Source organism: Podarcis melisellensis (genome assembly GCF_964234715.1).
Source record: "Podarcis melisellensis genome assembly, chromosome: 5".
Taxonomy (NCBI): Eukaryota; Metazoa; Chordata; class Lepidosauria; order Squamata; family Lacertidae; genus Podarcis; species Podarcis melisellensis.
The window spans coordinates 20,909,908-20,922,747 of NC_138537.1; the positions used below are offsets into that span (position 1 = coordinate 20,909,908).

General features: G+C 43.8%; 1 protein-coding gene across 3 annotated transcripts in view; it reads right to left on the reverse strand.

The window, feature by feature from the left end:
• The window catches only part of RSRC1 (arginine and serine rich coiled-coil 1), a 162,167-nt gene extending 152,828 nt beyond the window's left edge, over nt 1-9,339 (reverse strand). Inside the window, exons 1-2 of one of the 3 annotated variants that reach the window (XM_081911296.1) lie at nt 9,216-9,339; nt 5,199-5,389 (exon numbers count right to left, since the gene is read on the reverse strand). In XM_081911296.1, coding sequence (XP_081767422.1) covers nt 5,199-5,380 — 182 coding nt within the window. In that variant the 5' untranslated portion in view covers nt 5,381-5,389; nt 9,216-9,339. Of the gene's footprint in view, nt 1-5,198; nt 5,390-8,987; nt 9,126-9,215 lie in introns of those variants that run through there. The other 2 variants (XM_081911297.1, XM_081911295.1) reach the window with 2 other exon arrangements.
• Between the last annotated feature and the right edge of the window lie 3,501 nt (nt 9,340-12,840).

A 12,840-nucleotide genomic window follows, 5' to 3' on the forward strand; every position in this document is an offset into this window, starting at 1 on the left:
TAGATTCTGCAAGACTTTGCAAACGATATGTCTTATGGCAGGGTGTTCTAAAATGTTCTCAATGGCTTACTCTATTTAAAGGCATATTTATCTTTATCTGTGAAGAACTGGAATTTATTTACTAAATGAAAAGGGAACAGTTGCTTTTATCAATCACCATAATTTAATTCTTCAAAGATCAAGCAGAATCCAGCATAACCTTGAGATTTTATATTATCTTAACAGCCAGGGGTGTATCCTACACTGAGGTCAAGACAGAGGTGCTAGCCAAATCCTCAAAGCAAATACTTAGATCTTTCTGGATTCAAATAAGCCAGCTGGTTCTCATCCAGCCTCCAGGGTTTCTTCAAGCTTGGTGTTATCTGTCAGATAGTCATATCTGCAGTGTAAGAGAGATATTCATAAAGCTGCGTGTCATCTGCATAATGTTGGCATTGCAGTTGATATTATCCCACTATGTCCCTTTAGGGGATACATGTCAATATTAAAAACAGGACCAGGAAAAACAAATGTGAAGGCATTCTACCTATCAGAACTTTCTGAAGAAAATATTTAACTATCACCTTTGATTAACTATAAAGAAATTAACCAGATTTATTGAATTTTATTCTACCGTAAGATCCAGATATAGTTACAACATTACGTTGTCATCTAAAATTCTGAACAGGCAATTTTATCTTCTATAAAATAATGTCTGATATCCTAGTCTGGTCATTTATCCTTGATTTACTTTGCCAACATAGGTGAAAAATGTACTGTCTGAAAATTGGGAGGCAATAAACTGTGTTGGGAAAACCTACAATATTTTACATGGGAGAGAATCTCTAAATTATATTTTAAAAAATATCACCCATCTAGTGCCCATGCCTAGCTTACAACAATTTAAAGTCACAATACAAGAAAACGATATTAAAATAACAATGATATAGCAATAAAATTACATGAAATACATTAAATATTCATTTACAAGCTACAATGGCAGAATCACAGGTATAAATGACCTGTGAAATAGCTCAGTAGGTAGAGCATAAGACTCTTAATCTCAGGATCCTGGGTTCTAGCCTCATGTTGGGTAAAAGCATTGCAGGCAGTTGATGACCCTTGTGGTCCCTTCCAATTCTATGATTCTATGAATCCATTCTATGAGTTCTTACTTAGCAGGCAAAAGCTTGTCAGAATAAAAATGTGTTTCTTTACCAGCTGATGAAAGACAATCAGAGAGGAGGCCAGCCATGCTTCATGAACAAAGGAAATACTGGTGGAGCCACTAAAGAAACCCTGTCTCTCATTCTCATCAACTATTATTGATTATTTAATTTCTATACCACCCTATACCCGAATGTCACAACCCTACGTGGAACACAGAAAAGGGCCTCTCCTTAATTTTAGGAAGTGGACAGAATGACATGGAAGGAGGCAATTCCTCAGGTATCCTGGGCCTAAGCCCTGAAGCACCGTAAATTGGCAGTGAGCACAGATATTGCACCATAGCCCCATGGATGCGTGTCCACATCCTTGCTGCTGCTTTCTGGGCCCACTGCAGCTAACTTCCCAAAGACTCTTCACAGGGTGGACCCATGCATAGCACATTGCCCAATCACAATGTAACAAGCCGGATGTACAGCTGTATCCAGGAACATTCAACTGCAAATGTGATTTTTCAATGGGACTACATCAGCAAAACTCATTTAATCCCTACTAAAGATTCTGTCTTCCTCCTGACCAGGAGCATGTCTGTCTTGCCTACATTGTGCCACAGTTTTTCAGCCCATGACAATCTCCAGGCACCCAGTCAGAACCACAGAAGCTTTCTCAAGTACTAGACGAAATAGTGAAAAGGAGCCACTGTCATCCAATAACAATGCACTCCAAACCCTCAGGCAGCCTCAGGCACCAGGCTGAGTTAAGGGTAGCATAAAGGTAAAGGTACCCCTGCCCGTACGGGCCAGTCGTGTCCGACTCTAGGGTTGTGCGCCCATCTCACTTAAGAGGCCAGGGGGCAGCGCTGTCCGGAGACACTTCCGGGTCACGTGGCCAGCGTGACGAAGCTGCTCTGGCGAGCCAGCACCAGTGCAGCACACGGAAACGCCGTTTACCTTCCCGCTATAAAGCGGTACCTATTTATCTACTTGCACTTAGGGGTGCTTTCAAACTGCTAGGTGGGCAGGAGCTGGGACCGAAAGACAGGAGGTCACCCCACCGCGGGGATTCGAACCACCAACCATGCGATCGGCAAGCCCTAGGCACTGAGGTTTTACCCCAGCACCACCCGCATAGGAGAACAAAATTGCTTTACCCAGCTCATGGAAAACATCAATGGCCAGTACAGTGGTAGCTCAGGTTACGTATGCTTCAGGTTACATACGCTTCAGGTTACAGACTCCGCTAACCCAGAAATAGTACCTCAGGTTAAGAACTTTGCTTCAGGATGAGAACAGAAATTGTGCTCCGGCGGCGCGGCGGCAGCGGGAGGCCCCATTAGCTAAAGAGGTGCTTCGGGTTAAGAGCAGTTTCAAGTTAAGAACGGACCTCCGGAACGAATTAAGTACTTAACCCGAGGTACCACTGTAGTCTGATCCTCACATTCATCTCAGAGCTATTTGTGGATCTAACAGTCAATACAAATTACGGAAAGGCTTTCATTTCTTTTCTTTTTTCAAAAAGGAACCTACCTCTGGCACCAGAGGTCCTTCTCTAAATATCCCTGCCGATCTGTAGGCTTTCTTAATAATAATTACTATTATTTAAATGCCGCCACTTGAGTGGGTTGCCTGGAGAGCCATGTTTTAGAACATTTCCCCAAAAAAAGATTGCCCAGGATTTATAATTTAATGTTGCCACGATAACTGCTTTTGTTTTGATGTTTTTGATCTGTTTTATATTTGTTTTATGGTTCTCTTTTGTAGGCTATCTTGGAAATCTGGATTAATAAAATTATGCTGTTAAAAATTTAATTTTAAATCAGCTGATGTTGGTCCACTGTGCTTCATTAAGTCCAGGGTCAACACAGCCATCAACCAGGAGATTTTGGAGCACTTCATGCTTCCTTCCGTAGACGAGCTTTATGGGGATACTGACCTCATTTTCCAGCAGGTGTTTGGCACCTGCCCACACTGCCAAAAGTACCAAAACCTGGTTCAATGCCCATGGGATTATTATGTTTGATTGGCCAGCAAACTCGCCTGACCTGAACCCCATAGAGAATCTATGGGCATTGCCAAGAGATATGAGACCGAGCAATGCAGAAGAGCTGAAGGCTGCTATTGAAGCTTCCTGGTCTTCCATAACATCTCAGAAGTGCCACAGGCTGATAGCATCCATGCCACACACTGAGGCAGTAATTGATGCAAAAGGGGCCCAAACCAAGTACTGAGTACATATGCATGCTTCTACTTCTCAGAGATCCAATACTGCTCTATTTGCAGTCCTTGTTTTGCTGATTTCATTTAATATTCTAATTTTCTGAGATTGTTAATTTGGGGTTTTCATCAGCTGTACGCCATGATCACCACAATTATAACAAATAAAGGTTTGACATATCTTGCTTTGCATGTCATGAGTCTATCTCATATATTAGTTTCACCTTTTAAGTTGAATTACTGAAATAAATGAACTTTTCCACGATATTCTAATTTTCCGAGTTTCACCTGTAGGTGTCTATATGTTGCCTCCTTGATCAGAAACAGCATGTCTCCAAATACCGTTTCTTGGGCCACGGCAAACATGCCTTGTACTCAACATGCCATAGGCATCCAGTTAGCCATGGCTGAAAACAGAATACTGAACTAGGCCTTTGACAAATCCAACAAGACTCTTCTTATGTTCTTATAATCCAAGTGTTAGAAATTTTCTAACATGTTAGTAGTATTCTGGTAAAATTAGATCCTAGAGTTATATTATTGAATATTTTAAAAAGCAAGCTTCTCTTTCATTCCATCTACTGATTTTGGATTTGTTAAAAATGCCACACACCCCAAAATGGCTAGATATTGGAACAAGTTTCTGTTCATCTAGCAAAGAACGCTTTATCAACATTCTTGAAACTGCCAAGTTGAATAGACAGATTATGTGCAAAGGAAAAGAAGGATACGTCCATCAATTCTATTTTCTGAAAAATAGACACTACTGTCTACTGGAAAACACATAATAATTTTCTACTTTTGGACTGAGAAACTTTCTTGTAAATATTTGTTTCTTTTCAACTAAAATATAAAAAGAAACATCAAAAGCCGTAAGAGTGACTGTTAATGATATTACTTTCAGCAAGAAGTAAGCTTTCTTTCATTGCCATTATATTTTTACTGAAATTTCAGTAATGTAGAAGTTTTATTTTTTATTTTTAACATGGTAGTTCCTCAATACCAAATACAAACTTACAAAGTGATTACTATTACACAGATAAGGAAAGGAATCAGCCTAGATAAAAAGCAGGTAGATGCTGTTTATATGTCCAGAAATTTATACTAACCAGAGAGCAATCAATAAGGGGACTGAATTCCTGATCCTCTCCTTCCACATAACCCAGTGGCGTATCCAAATTCAACCACATACACCTGTAATCCAGTTTGTTTGGACACAGCTGAAGCAGCATCCTATGCAAGCCAAATGCGGCAGAGCCAACCTGCATTACCCACTTTGCATTGAAAATCTGGTTGGTTGTTAATGTTGCCCCCCAATATATGGAATGCAGCACTGCACCCATGCAATAATCCAAAATGACTTCAGTGCACACTGGATGATGTGCAAGAAGTAACCAGCAGCTCTACCTTCCTCTCCACTAGTGCCTCAATCCAAAAGGTATTGCCAGTTGGAGCAGAGCACTCATACAGTAGCCCTGGATGAACACCAGAGAAAGGGGGGTATTTTGTTTCTTTGTGCCTTTGCTCGATCTTTATGCCACAACCTACAGGCAACAACCGATTTACATGGGGTTACATTCCTGACCCCCACCCCATCCTGTGCATCAGCACAGTGCATATAAGCTCTCCCCGCCCACCCCATCCCACCCCCTTTTCGAGCCACTTGTGGGTTGTCGCTAAGCGTGCATGTCAATTGGACACGCGTAAATTGGTCATTGCCTGTATATGCCATTATCTACAGCAGAATGTTGGATCAAGCTGCGAATTATGCCTGCTAAATATTTTAAGCAGCCTTTTCTACAAACATTTTCAAAACCCAATACAAATTAATTCATTTACCTCTTTTCATATGAATGTGAACGAAACTGGAGATCTCGAGACCGTGACCTTGACTTCCTTCCTGATTTTTTACGGCTGTAAGTTCTGCTATCAGAAGAACTGCTTGAAGATGACCTCCTACGGTGCTTCTTTTTTCTTTTGCTTCTGCTCTCTTCCTCAGTGTCCGATGAGCGGCGACCCATTTTAACAAGCTATTTTTTAAAAAAGAGAAAAGAACTGTAAACATCAGATGAAATCTTAAACATTATCATAGAAAGCCTGCTGTACCCTTACCAATCTCCATACACCAGTATTCAGTTTAGACCCAAATCCTAACTTAACATTATCTAATACAGTGGTACCTCTGGATGCGAACAGGATCCGTTGCAGAGTCCCATTCGCACCCTGAAGAGAACGCAACCCGCGTCTGCGGGTCACGATTCGCCACTTCTGCGCATGCGCGTGATGTCATTTAAAGCGTCTGCTCATGCGCAAGCGACGAATCCCGGAAGTAATGCATTCCATTACTTCCAGGTCACCTCGGAGTGCAACCCGAAAACGCTCAACCTGAAGCAACTTTAACCCGAGGTATGACTGTACCACTGCTAGGTAGTTGCTATTTACTTGGGCCTGCTCTCTTGTAACACCTTTTCCAAAGCTACAAACAACAATCCTGATCATATTTACTTTTATCACTGAAATTAAGAGAGCTTGCTTCCAAGTAACTGTCCTTAGGACTCAGAATTGAGAACTCCCAAGTATGTGAAGCAAATTTCATTTTTCCTTGGGGAAGATGGAGAAAAGCTTTCACCCTAACAAATGGATGTTGTCTTGGAAGTCCTAATATGTTCAAGCACTTATTCCCAGGTACTTATGCATAGGATTCCAGCTTAAAGCTATTACCTCCATTAAGGTTTAGTGCCATTATGATGAACATACACAAAGCAAGAAACTTGGCTTTACACTCAGTAAAAATTGAAGAATGGACCAAGGAGGACTAAAGAGGACATTTTTCTAAGGGTCTAACCTTCTGGAATGAAGGAAAGTGTTTGGAAGAAGAGAAACTAATACAGTATACAATACTAAAACAAGAATCGCCAACTTAGAAGATACATGTCACAAATAGCACAGGCAGCTAGCTTTATTCAACTTGTGAACCTATGTACATTTACCTGGAAGTAAATTATTATTACTATCATAAACATTACTAATAATAACAACAATAACCTACCCTTCAGCCTTAGGTCCAATGGCAGGTTATAACAACTTAAAATATAACGTTAGGAACAATTAAAAAACTTACAAAAGAATACAATCACAAAAAGGTGGATCTTAAAAATATACATCTCAGATGCCAAAGGCCAAAGAGGTACATCTTCAGCATTCAGTGAAAACTACATACTGTGGCTGCTAGGTGCACCTCTGTGGGGAGAGAGTTCTACAACTTAGAGGCTGCCACAAAGCTCTCTCCTTGAGCCACCACCACCAGGGTGGCAGAACCACCAAGAGCACTTTGAATTGGAACCATAAATGAACTGACAATCAGTGCAGCTCTTTTAAAACAGGGCTTATATGTGATCTAAATGAAACCCCATTGACCTCAACCAGAATCTCTTCCAAATAATCATGAATAAAACTACCCCATCTAAGAGGAGCAGACCACAAGCCTGCTTAAGACATGAGTCAGGTCTTCATAGTTGCCTGCCACTCCCACATTATGGTGCTGTCTCATATATTAGATTTCAAATACACTTGGCAGAATGTTGGACACCATCGCCTTAATACTACAGGCTGAAGAGTACAGAAAACACATCAACTCACGTTTCCTGCTGGAAACAGAACACCCTACAGTAGCGGTCAGCAACTGGAGGATCACGGTTAATTTTTCCTCAAATATACTGCCAAATTAGGGACAAAAAATAGAAGTGGCATCTGACAATAGCAAGCCACACACGGTTGGGAGGTGAAGCTGCAGTATCCTTCACCCCACCAAGTAATCCTCTTCCAATAAATTGACTTGCCACGCAGGAAACTGGTGCAACAAGGCAAGTGGGGGGGGTGCGAGACATGACACAAGTGTAAAGAAAACCATGCGTGGTGTGATGAAAGCAGAGAGGGAGCCGTTCTCTCACGTCTCCCTCTGGTTGAGGCCATCCACTGGAGCCGAATGTCAGAACAGGCCAAACAAAGAAGAGCTACTTCTTTCGCGCAACACCTAAGTCATAGGGAAGTCGCTCCCCAAAGTTGTAGTGAGACCACCATCTTGGGGAGGGCTTTGAAAGAGCACAGACTTTCATGCATGGAGGATGAGGCTATCAATAGCTACAGTAGGCTCCTGGATCCTACTCAGGGAGGCAGTATGTCTGAGTTGTGCACTTGGGAATCACAAGTGCAGAGGGTGGATCCTGCTCGCAGGCTTCGCACAGGCAACTTGGCTGTCCACCCTAAGAACAGGATGCTGGGCTAGATGGGCTTTTTTCTGATCCAGCTGCATTCTTCTTCTGTTGCTCTCTTTCAACATGACAGAGTGCTGGGTGAGACACGGGGGCACCCACTTCAGGGTTTGGGGGGGGGCTTTTGGCACATAGATTGCCAGGGCCCTAAGACGTCTGCCCAGGGCAGGCGTCCTCAAACTCAGACCTCCAGATGTTTTGAGACTACAATTCCCATCATTCTTGACCACTGGTCCTGCTAGCTAAGGATCAAGGGAGTGATTGAGGCTGAATTCTGACAAGACAGAAGTGCTGTTCTTGGGGGACATGGGGCGGGCTGGTGTGGGGGACTCTCTGATCCTGAATGGGTAACTGTGCCCCTGAAGGACCAGGTGCACAGTCTGGGAGTCATTTTGGACTCACAGCTGCCCATGGAGGCGCAGGTTAATTCTGTGCCCAGGGCAGCTGTTTCCCAGCTCCATCTGGTATGCAGGCTGAGACACTAATTGCCCGCAGACTGTCTTGCAAAAATGGTGCATGCTCTAGTTATAGACTACTGCAATGTGCTCTACGTGGGGTTCCTTTGAAGGGGACTTGGAAACTGCAATTAATCCAGAATGCAGCAGCTAGACTGGTGACTGGGGGTGGCCGCTGAGACCATATAACACCGGTCCTTAAAGATCTTCATTGGCTCCCAGTACATTTCCGAGCACAATTCAAAGTGTTGGTGCTGACCTTTAAAGGCCTAAACGGCCTCGGTCCTGTATACCTGAAGGAGCGTTTCCACCCTCATCATCCAGCCCAGACACTGAGGTCCAGCGCCGAGGGCCTTCTGGCGGTTCCCTCACTGTGAGAAGCCAAGTTACAGGGAACCAGGCAGAGGGCCTTCTCGGTAGTGGCACCCGCCCTGTGGAACGCCCTCCCAGCCGATGTCAAGGCAATAAACAACTATTTTACTTTTAAAAGACAACCGTTTAGGGAAGTTTTTAATGTCTGACGCTGTATTGTTTTTAATATTCGGTTGGAAGCCGCCTAGAGTGGCTGGGGAAACCCAGCCAGATGGGCGGGGTATAAATAATAAATTATTATTATATAATTATTATTATTGTAGGCCAAAAACATCTGGAGGACCGAGTTTGAGGAAGCCTGGCCCAGGGTCTTGGACTTAAAACCCGTTCGGGAGAGGCGTTTTCGGAGAGGCAGTCCCGTCCCCCCCCCCATACTTCTAATTCCGAGAGGCCGGAGGAAATGCGAGAGCCAAAGCCCGCAGGAGCACAGTTGGAGGCAACGCCAAACTGACGAGAGCGAGACTTCCCCTCGCTGAAGCCAGCAGGGGACGGGGAGCTTGGCGCTCCGCCTACGCCAAACATCCACGCACCGAGGCCTAAGGAAAGCTGGCGCCGCTTCCCGCGACAGAGACGGCAAGGCCGGCGAGGCTAGTCACGCAGGCGCCTGCGAACTAGGCCGCAGCGGTTCCCTCCGGCCAAACCCGCTCCGACACCCACCCCCCACTTGGACATTGCTTTCGTTTCGGTCCCCGAGGCCTAAGGCCCAACGGGGCCGACGCAACCATAGCAACCGGGGCCACCGGCGCGAGCCCATTTACCTCCGAAGCCGGCGCGCCCGCCGAAGGCCGCTGAGCTTCCGTAGTTTCAGCTTCGGCGCCTCCTCCCGCCGCTCAGGCCTGACTAGACGATCCCCGGAGCTCATCTATCCACGCAGCCCAGCCGAAGAGCGCCGAATGCATCGATTAGAAAAGCCACTTTTTCCCTCTTCCTCTCCATCCCACCCCCATCTAGCTAGCTCGCTATTCGGCGTTCTTCTTCCTCTTTCTTTGCTTTTCCTTATTTAAGCAACATTGCTGACCGCATAAACAAATCTAATTAATCGGTCCTCGTAGGGATATTTTTCCCCCCTTTTAAAAAAATAAATAAATAATGACGATAATCCGGGTGCGACTTGTCATTCATGCCCTTTCTTTATTCCATACCTTCTCCCTCCACCCCACACCCGCCCCCTCCCCAGGAAAGAAAGCAGCGTGGGAGGGGGAGGGAGGACCCGGAATAAATCACAGAATTCTGTCTGTATAAGGTGCGCTGTGATTAAAACTGCAGTGATTTATCTGCAAATTGCTTTAAAGAAGAAAAAAAAACACCACCCTGCAATTTTCCTTCCTTGGAAATGATGGGCTTTCTAAGGTTAGGTGCAAATTAGTTTCCCAGTTGAGACTGTTTAAGGGTTGTGATGGTTGCGGGAGGAGGGGAGTTTAGACGCCCCGTTGGAGGAGGATGTAAGAATAAAATTTATCGTTTTTCATTTAAGCTAAGAGTAATTAAAGAAGCTCGCTCTTTCCTGGAATTCATGCTACATTGACATATATATATATTTTTTCCCCTCGACTCTCTGAGAAAACCATTTCCTTTCTTTGCTGTAAAGACGAGACGCTTTTGTCTGACAGGGGTAAAAGTAGCCGCTGTTTGCTTTTCCTCTGGGTAGCTTCTGGGTGGTGGGTCAAGAAGAATAGGCCCCGGTCTTCAAACTGTAGTGCGGCAGCGCTACATTTATTCACAGGGAGCTGAAATGCTGTGCTCAATGGGGCAAAGGAGTTTTGGATTATTTTTTTAGATGGGAGATCAGAACATAATCTCACAAGGAAACTTTATGCATTCACGCATATGCTTAAATTTCAGGCATCCGGGCTTAAACTTTGATTCAAAGCAACAAATCCTTTTTCCCCCTCAGACTTCAGCTGCGATCCTAAATGTACTTGCTTCTACAGTTCATGCTCGTGGTTCCAAGTGGTGGTTTGGATTATACCAGAGCAAACCCACTGCTTTCGGCAAAAGTAAATGTTGTGTCCGGAATTTCTCACACCTCCTGAGCTTATTTCGCGCAAATTTGCTGGTGTTAACAATTCAGCAGTCCAGCTGGTGGGTTGTCGAGACGCTTAACTTGCTTACAGTTATACCAAACTTACGGTGCAATCCTATGCATGTCTCCTCAGAAGTAAGGGCTATTGAGTTTAATGGAACTTACTCCAAGGTAAGTATGTATAGGATTGCTTGCGCCCTAAATCAGATATCTAGCTCTGATAATTCTGGCATATATAGGCTATTCTATGCAGACTTTCCGGTGATCATGCTTTCCAGTGGAAAGTATAGTAATCATGCATAGGAGTGAAAAATACCGTGAGTATATATTTAATTTACACGTTTCTGGATTCCACAGGGTGATGCCTAATCATGCTTCTCTATCCTATAATCAAATTCCACAGGAAACATCCACTTTACTTGTGTCTTGTCCTTTTTGTCTATTATTATTTTTTAAATCTCTGGTTTTTTTGTGTGTATCGACGGTATTGAACAGTGGAATCCACGTGGGGATGTTAAAAATTTGCATAAAACTGAATTTTGCTATTTAAAAAGGGAGGCCCAGCCAATTAATTATCTGAAAAAGATTGGTCTCCGAAAGTTTAGCACTCGATGCCTCCAGTATCGGGAGATGCTGTGGAAGTTTCATTGAAAACAGTGGGGATTGTTTTGAAGTGATGTATTATTCACTTGAATGTTGTTAGCCATTTTTCAATTCTTTTTCCATTAGAATAATTGTGTATCCTTCTTTTAGCTTTTCGGCCATAAGCAATTCCCTCCTAGGCGATAGAACATAACTGTACACATTTCCGTGGTTTCCCTGCAAGTCGAGCACTTTCGCATGTCGGAGCACCCAGTCTGTATCCTAACAGGCTTAATAGGAACAACCACAAAACAGAGAGTAAAGAAGAGGTTCACGTAATTTTCCTACAAATTATTTAAAAGTTCACCATTTGCCTGAACTACATGCAAAAGAAATCACATATTTTAAGCACCTTTTGAGAAGCACCCTTTTCCGTAACATATGGGGGAAGGGATTCAGTTTTATTTTATTTTTAATTAACTCATAATCCGGATTTGGAATAGTTTCCAGAACCACTCTGTCCAAGGTGTAAAGTCTGCGCCCCCCCCCGAAAGCGTTTAATTCAAATATCTGGACATAATGAGATTAAAGAAAGGAGAGAACAAACTAACAATACATATTCCAACCTCAGTTTAAAAAGACGCTCCCATTTTCCAGGTGAGAAAATGGAAAGAGGCGGTTGTTTTCAAACTACATTTGGACAAGTGCACTCTGCAGCGAGACTGTCAAACTATTTACTCAGAAAGAAGGCCCAAAAAAAAGTCTAAAGTGTGAGCTCAAGCTTTCAAGTCAGTTCTGTTAATTCGGATACCAACTTCTCAAACCTGTTTTGCAATCCTGCCCTTTTACTGAGATCACACAAGCGCCACTGAGTTCAATGGAACTTAACTCCCAAGCGAATGTGCATCGGATTGCAACCTAAGAGTTTCCCAGGTCCTGAAGAAGAGACTGGAGAGATTTCCCCAAATCATTTATGTATCTCAGATCATATACGAATCCATGTATTTTAGTTGTTGTTGTTGTTGTTTGGAGAGTATTGATAATCCACCTCGAGAGGAAATTACCAAAAAAACCCAAAAACAACATGAAGAATAGAAACCTAAAGCAAAATGCAGCAACAGTAATCTAATTCATGGCAAAATCACAACAGAAGCTTTAATCTCTCGGCATTTTACAGGAACGGTTTCCCCTCTCTCCATATAACCCGAGCGCATCTCCAGGCTAAACTGATCTGATTGCTGCGTATCTTCCCGGAGCTGTCAGCCTCCCTTCGCATTTCCAAAAGGATGGCTGAATCCACCGCCCCCAAACCCCCAATAAAGCAGAAAAGGTCTAGGGAATTTTTACCGGCAAAATTCCCTGAAATGGGGAGCCCCAGGCGCCTTGAGCGCTCCCAGAGTCCCAGGAATTAGCCAGAGACCTAACTTAGTACCATAGTGCAGGCAGGAATGGGAAGGAGACCAATATGTGTGTATATATACATCGCAAAGCCTTTGGCAATTTATTCAGAATTATACTCCGTTTCAAATCAGTGAAGTCTAGGATCGACGTGTAGGAAATGCGGACTGAGGGAGTGAGTGAGTGACAAGACATCCAAGGGACAAACACAGGCTGGGACAATTCTGATGGAGTTCACCTCTCTCCTGCTGTCTCTCCTCCCTCCCCGCAACCCTAAACGGGTCTCAATCGTACAGGGTTTAATTCAGGCTGCGGTTCTGGCTAGAAGCCCGCTTCGTCCCTGAGCTTCAAGGGCAAGCGCCGTCTTCGCAGGCGGGTTT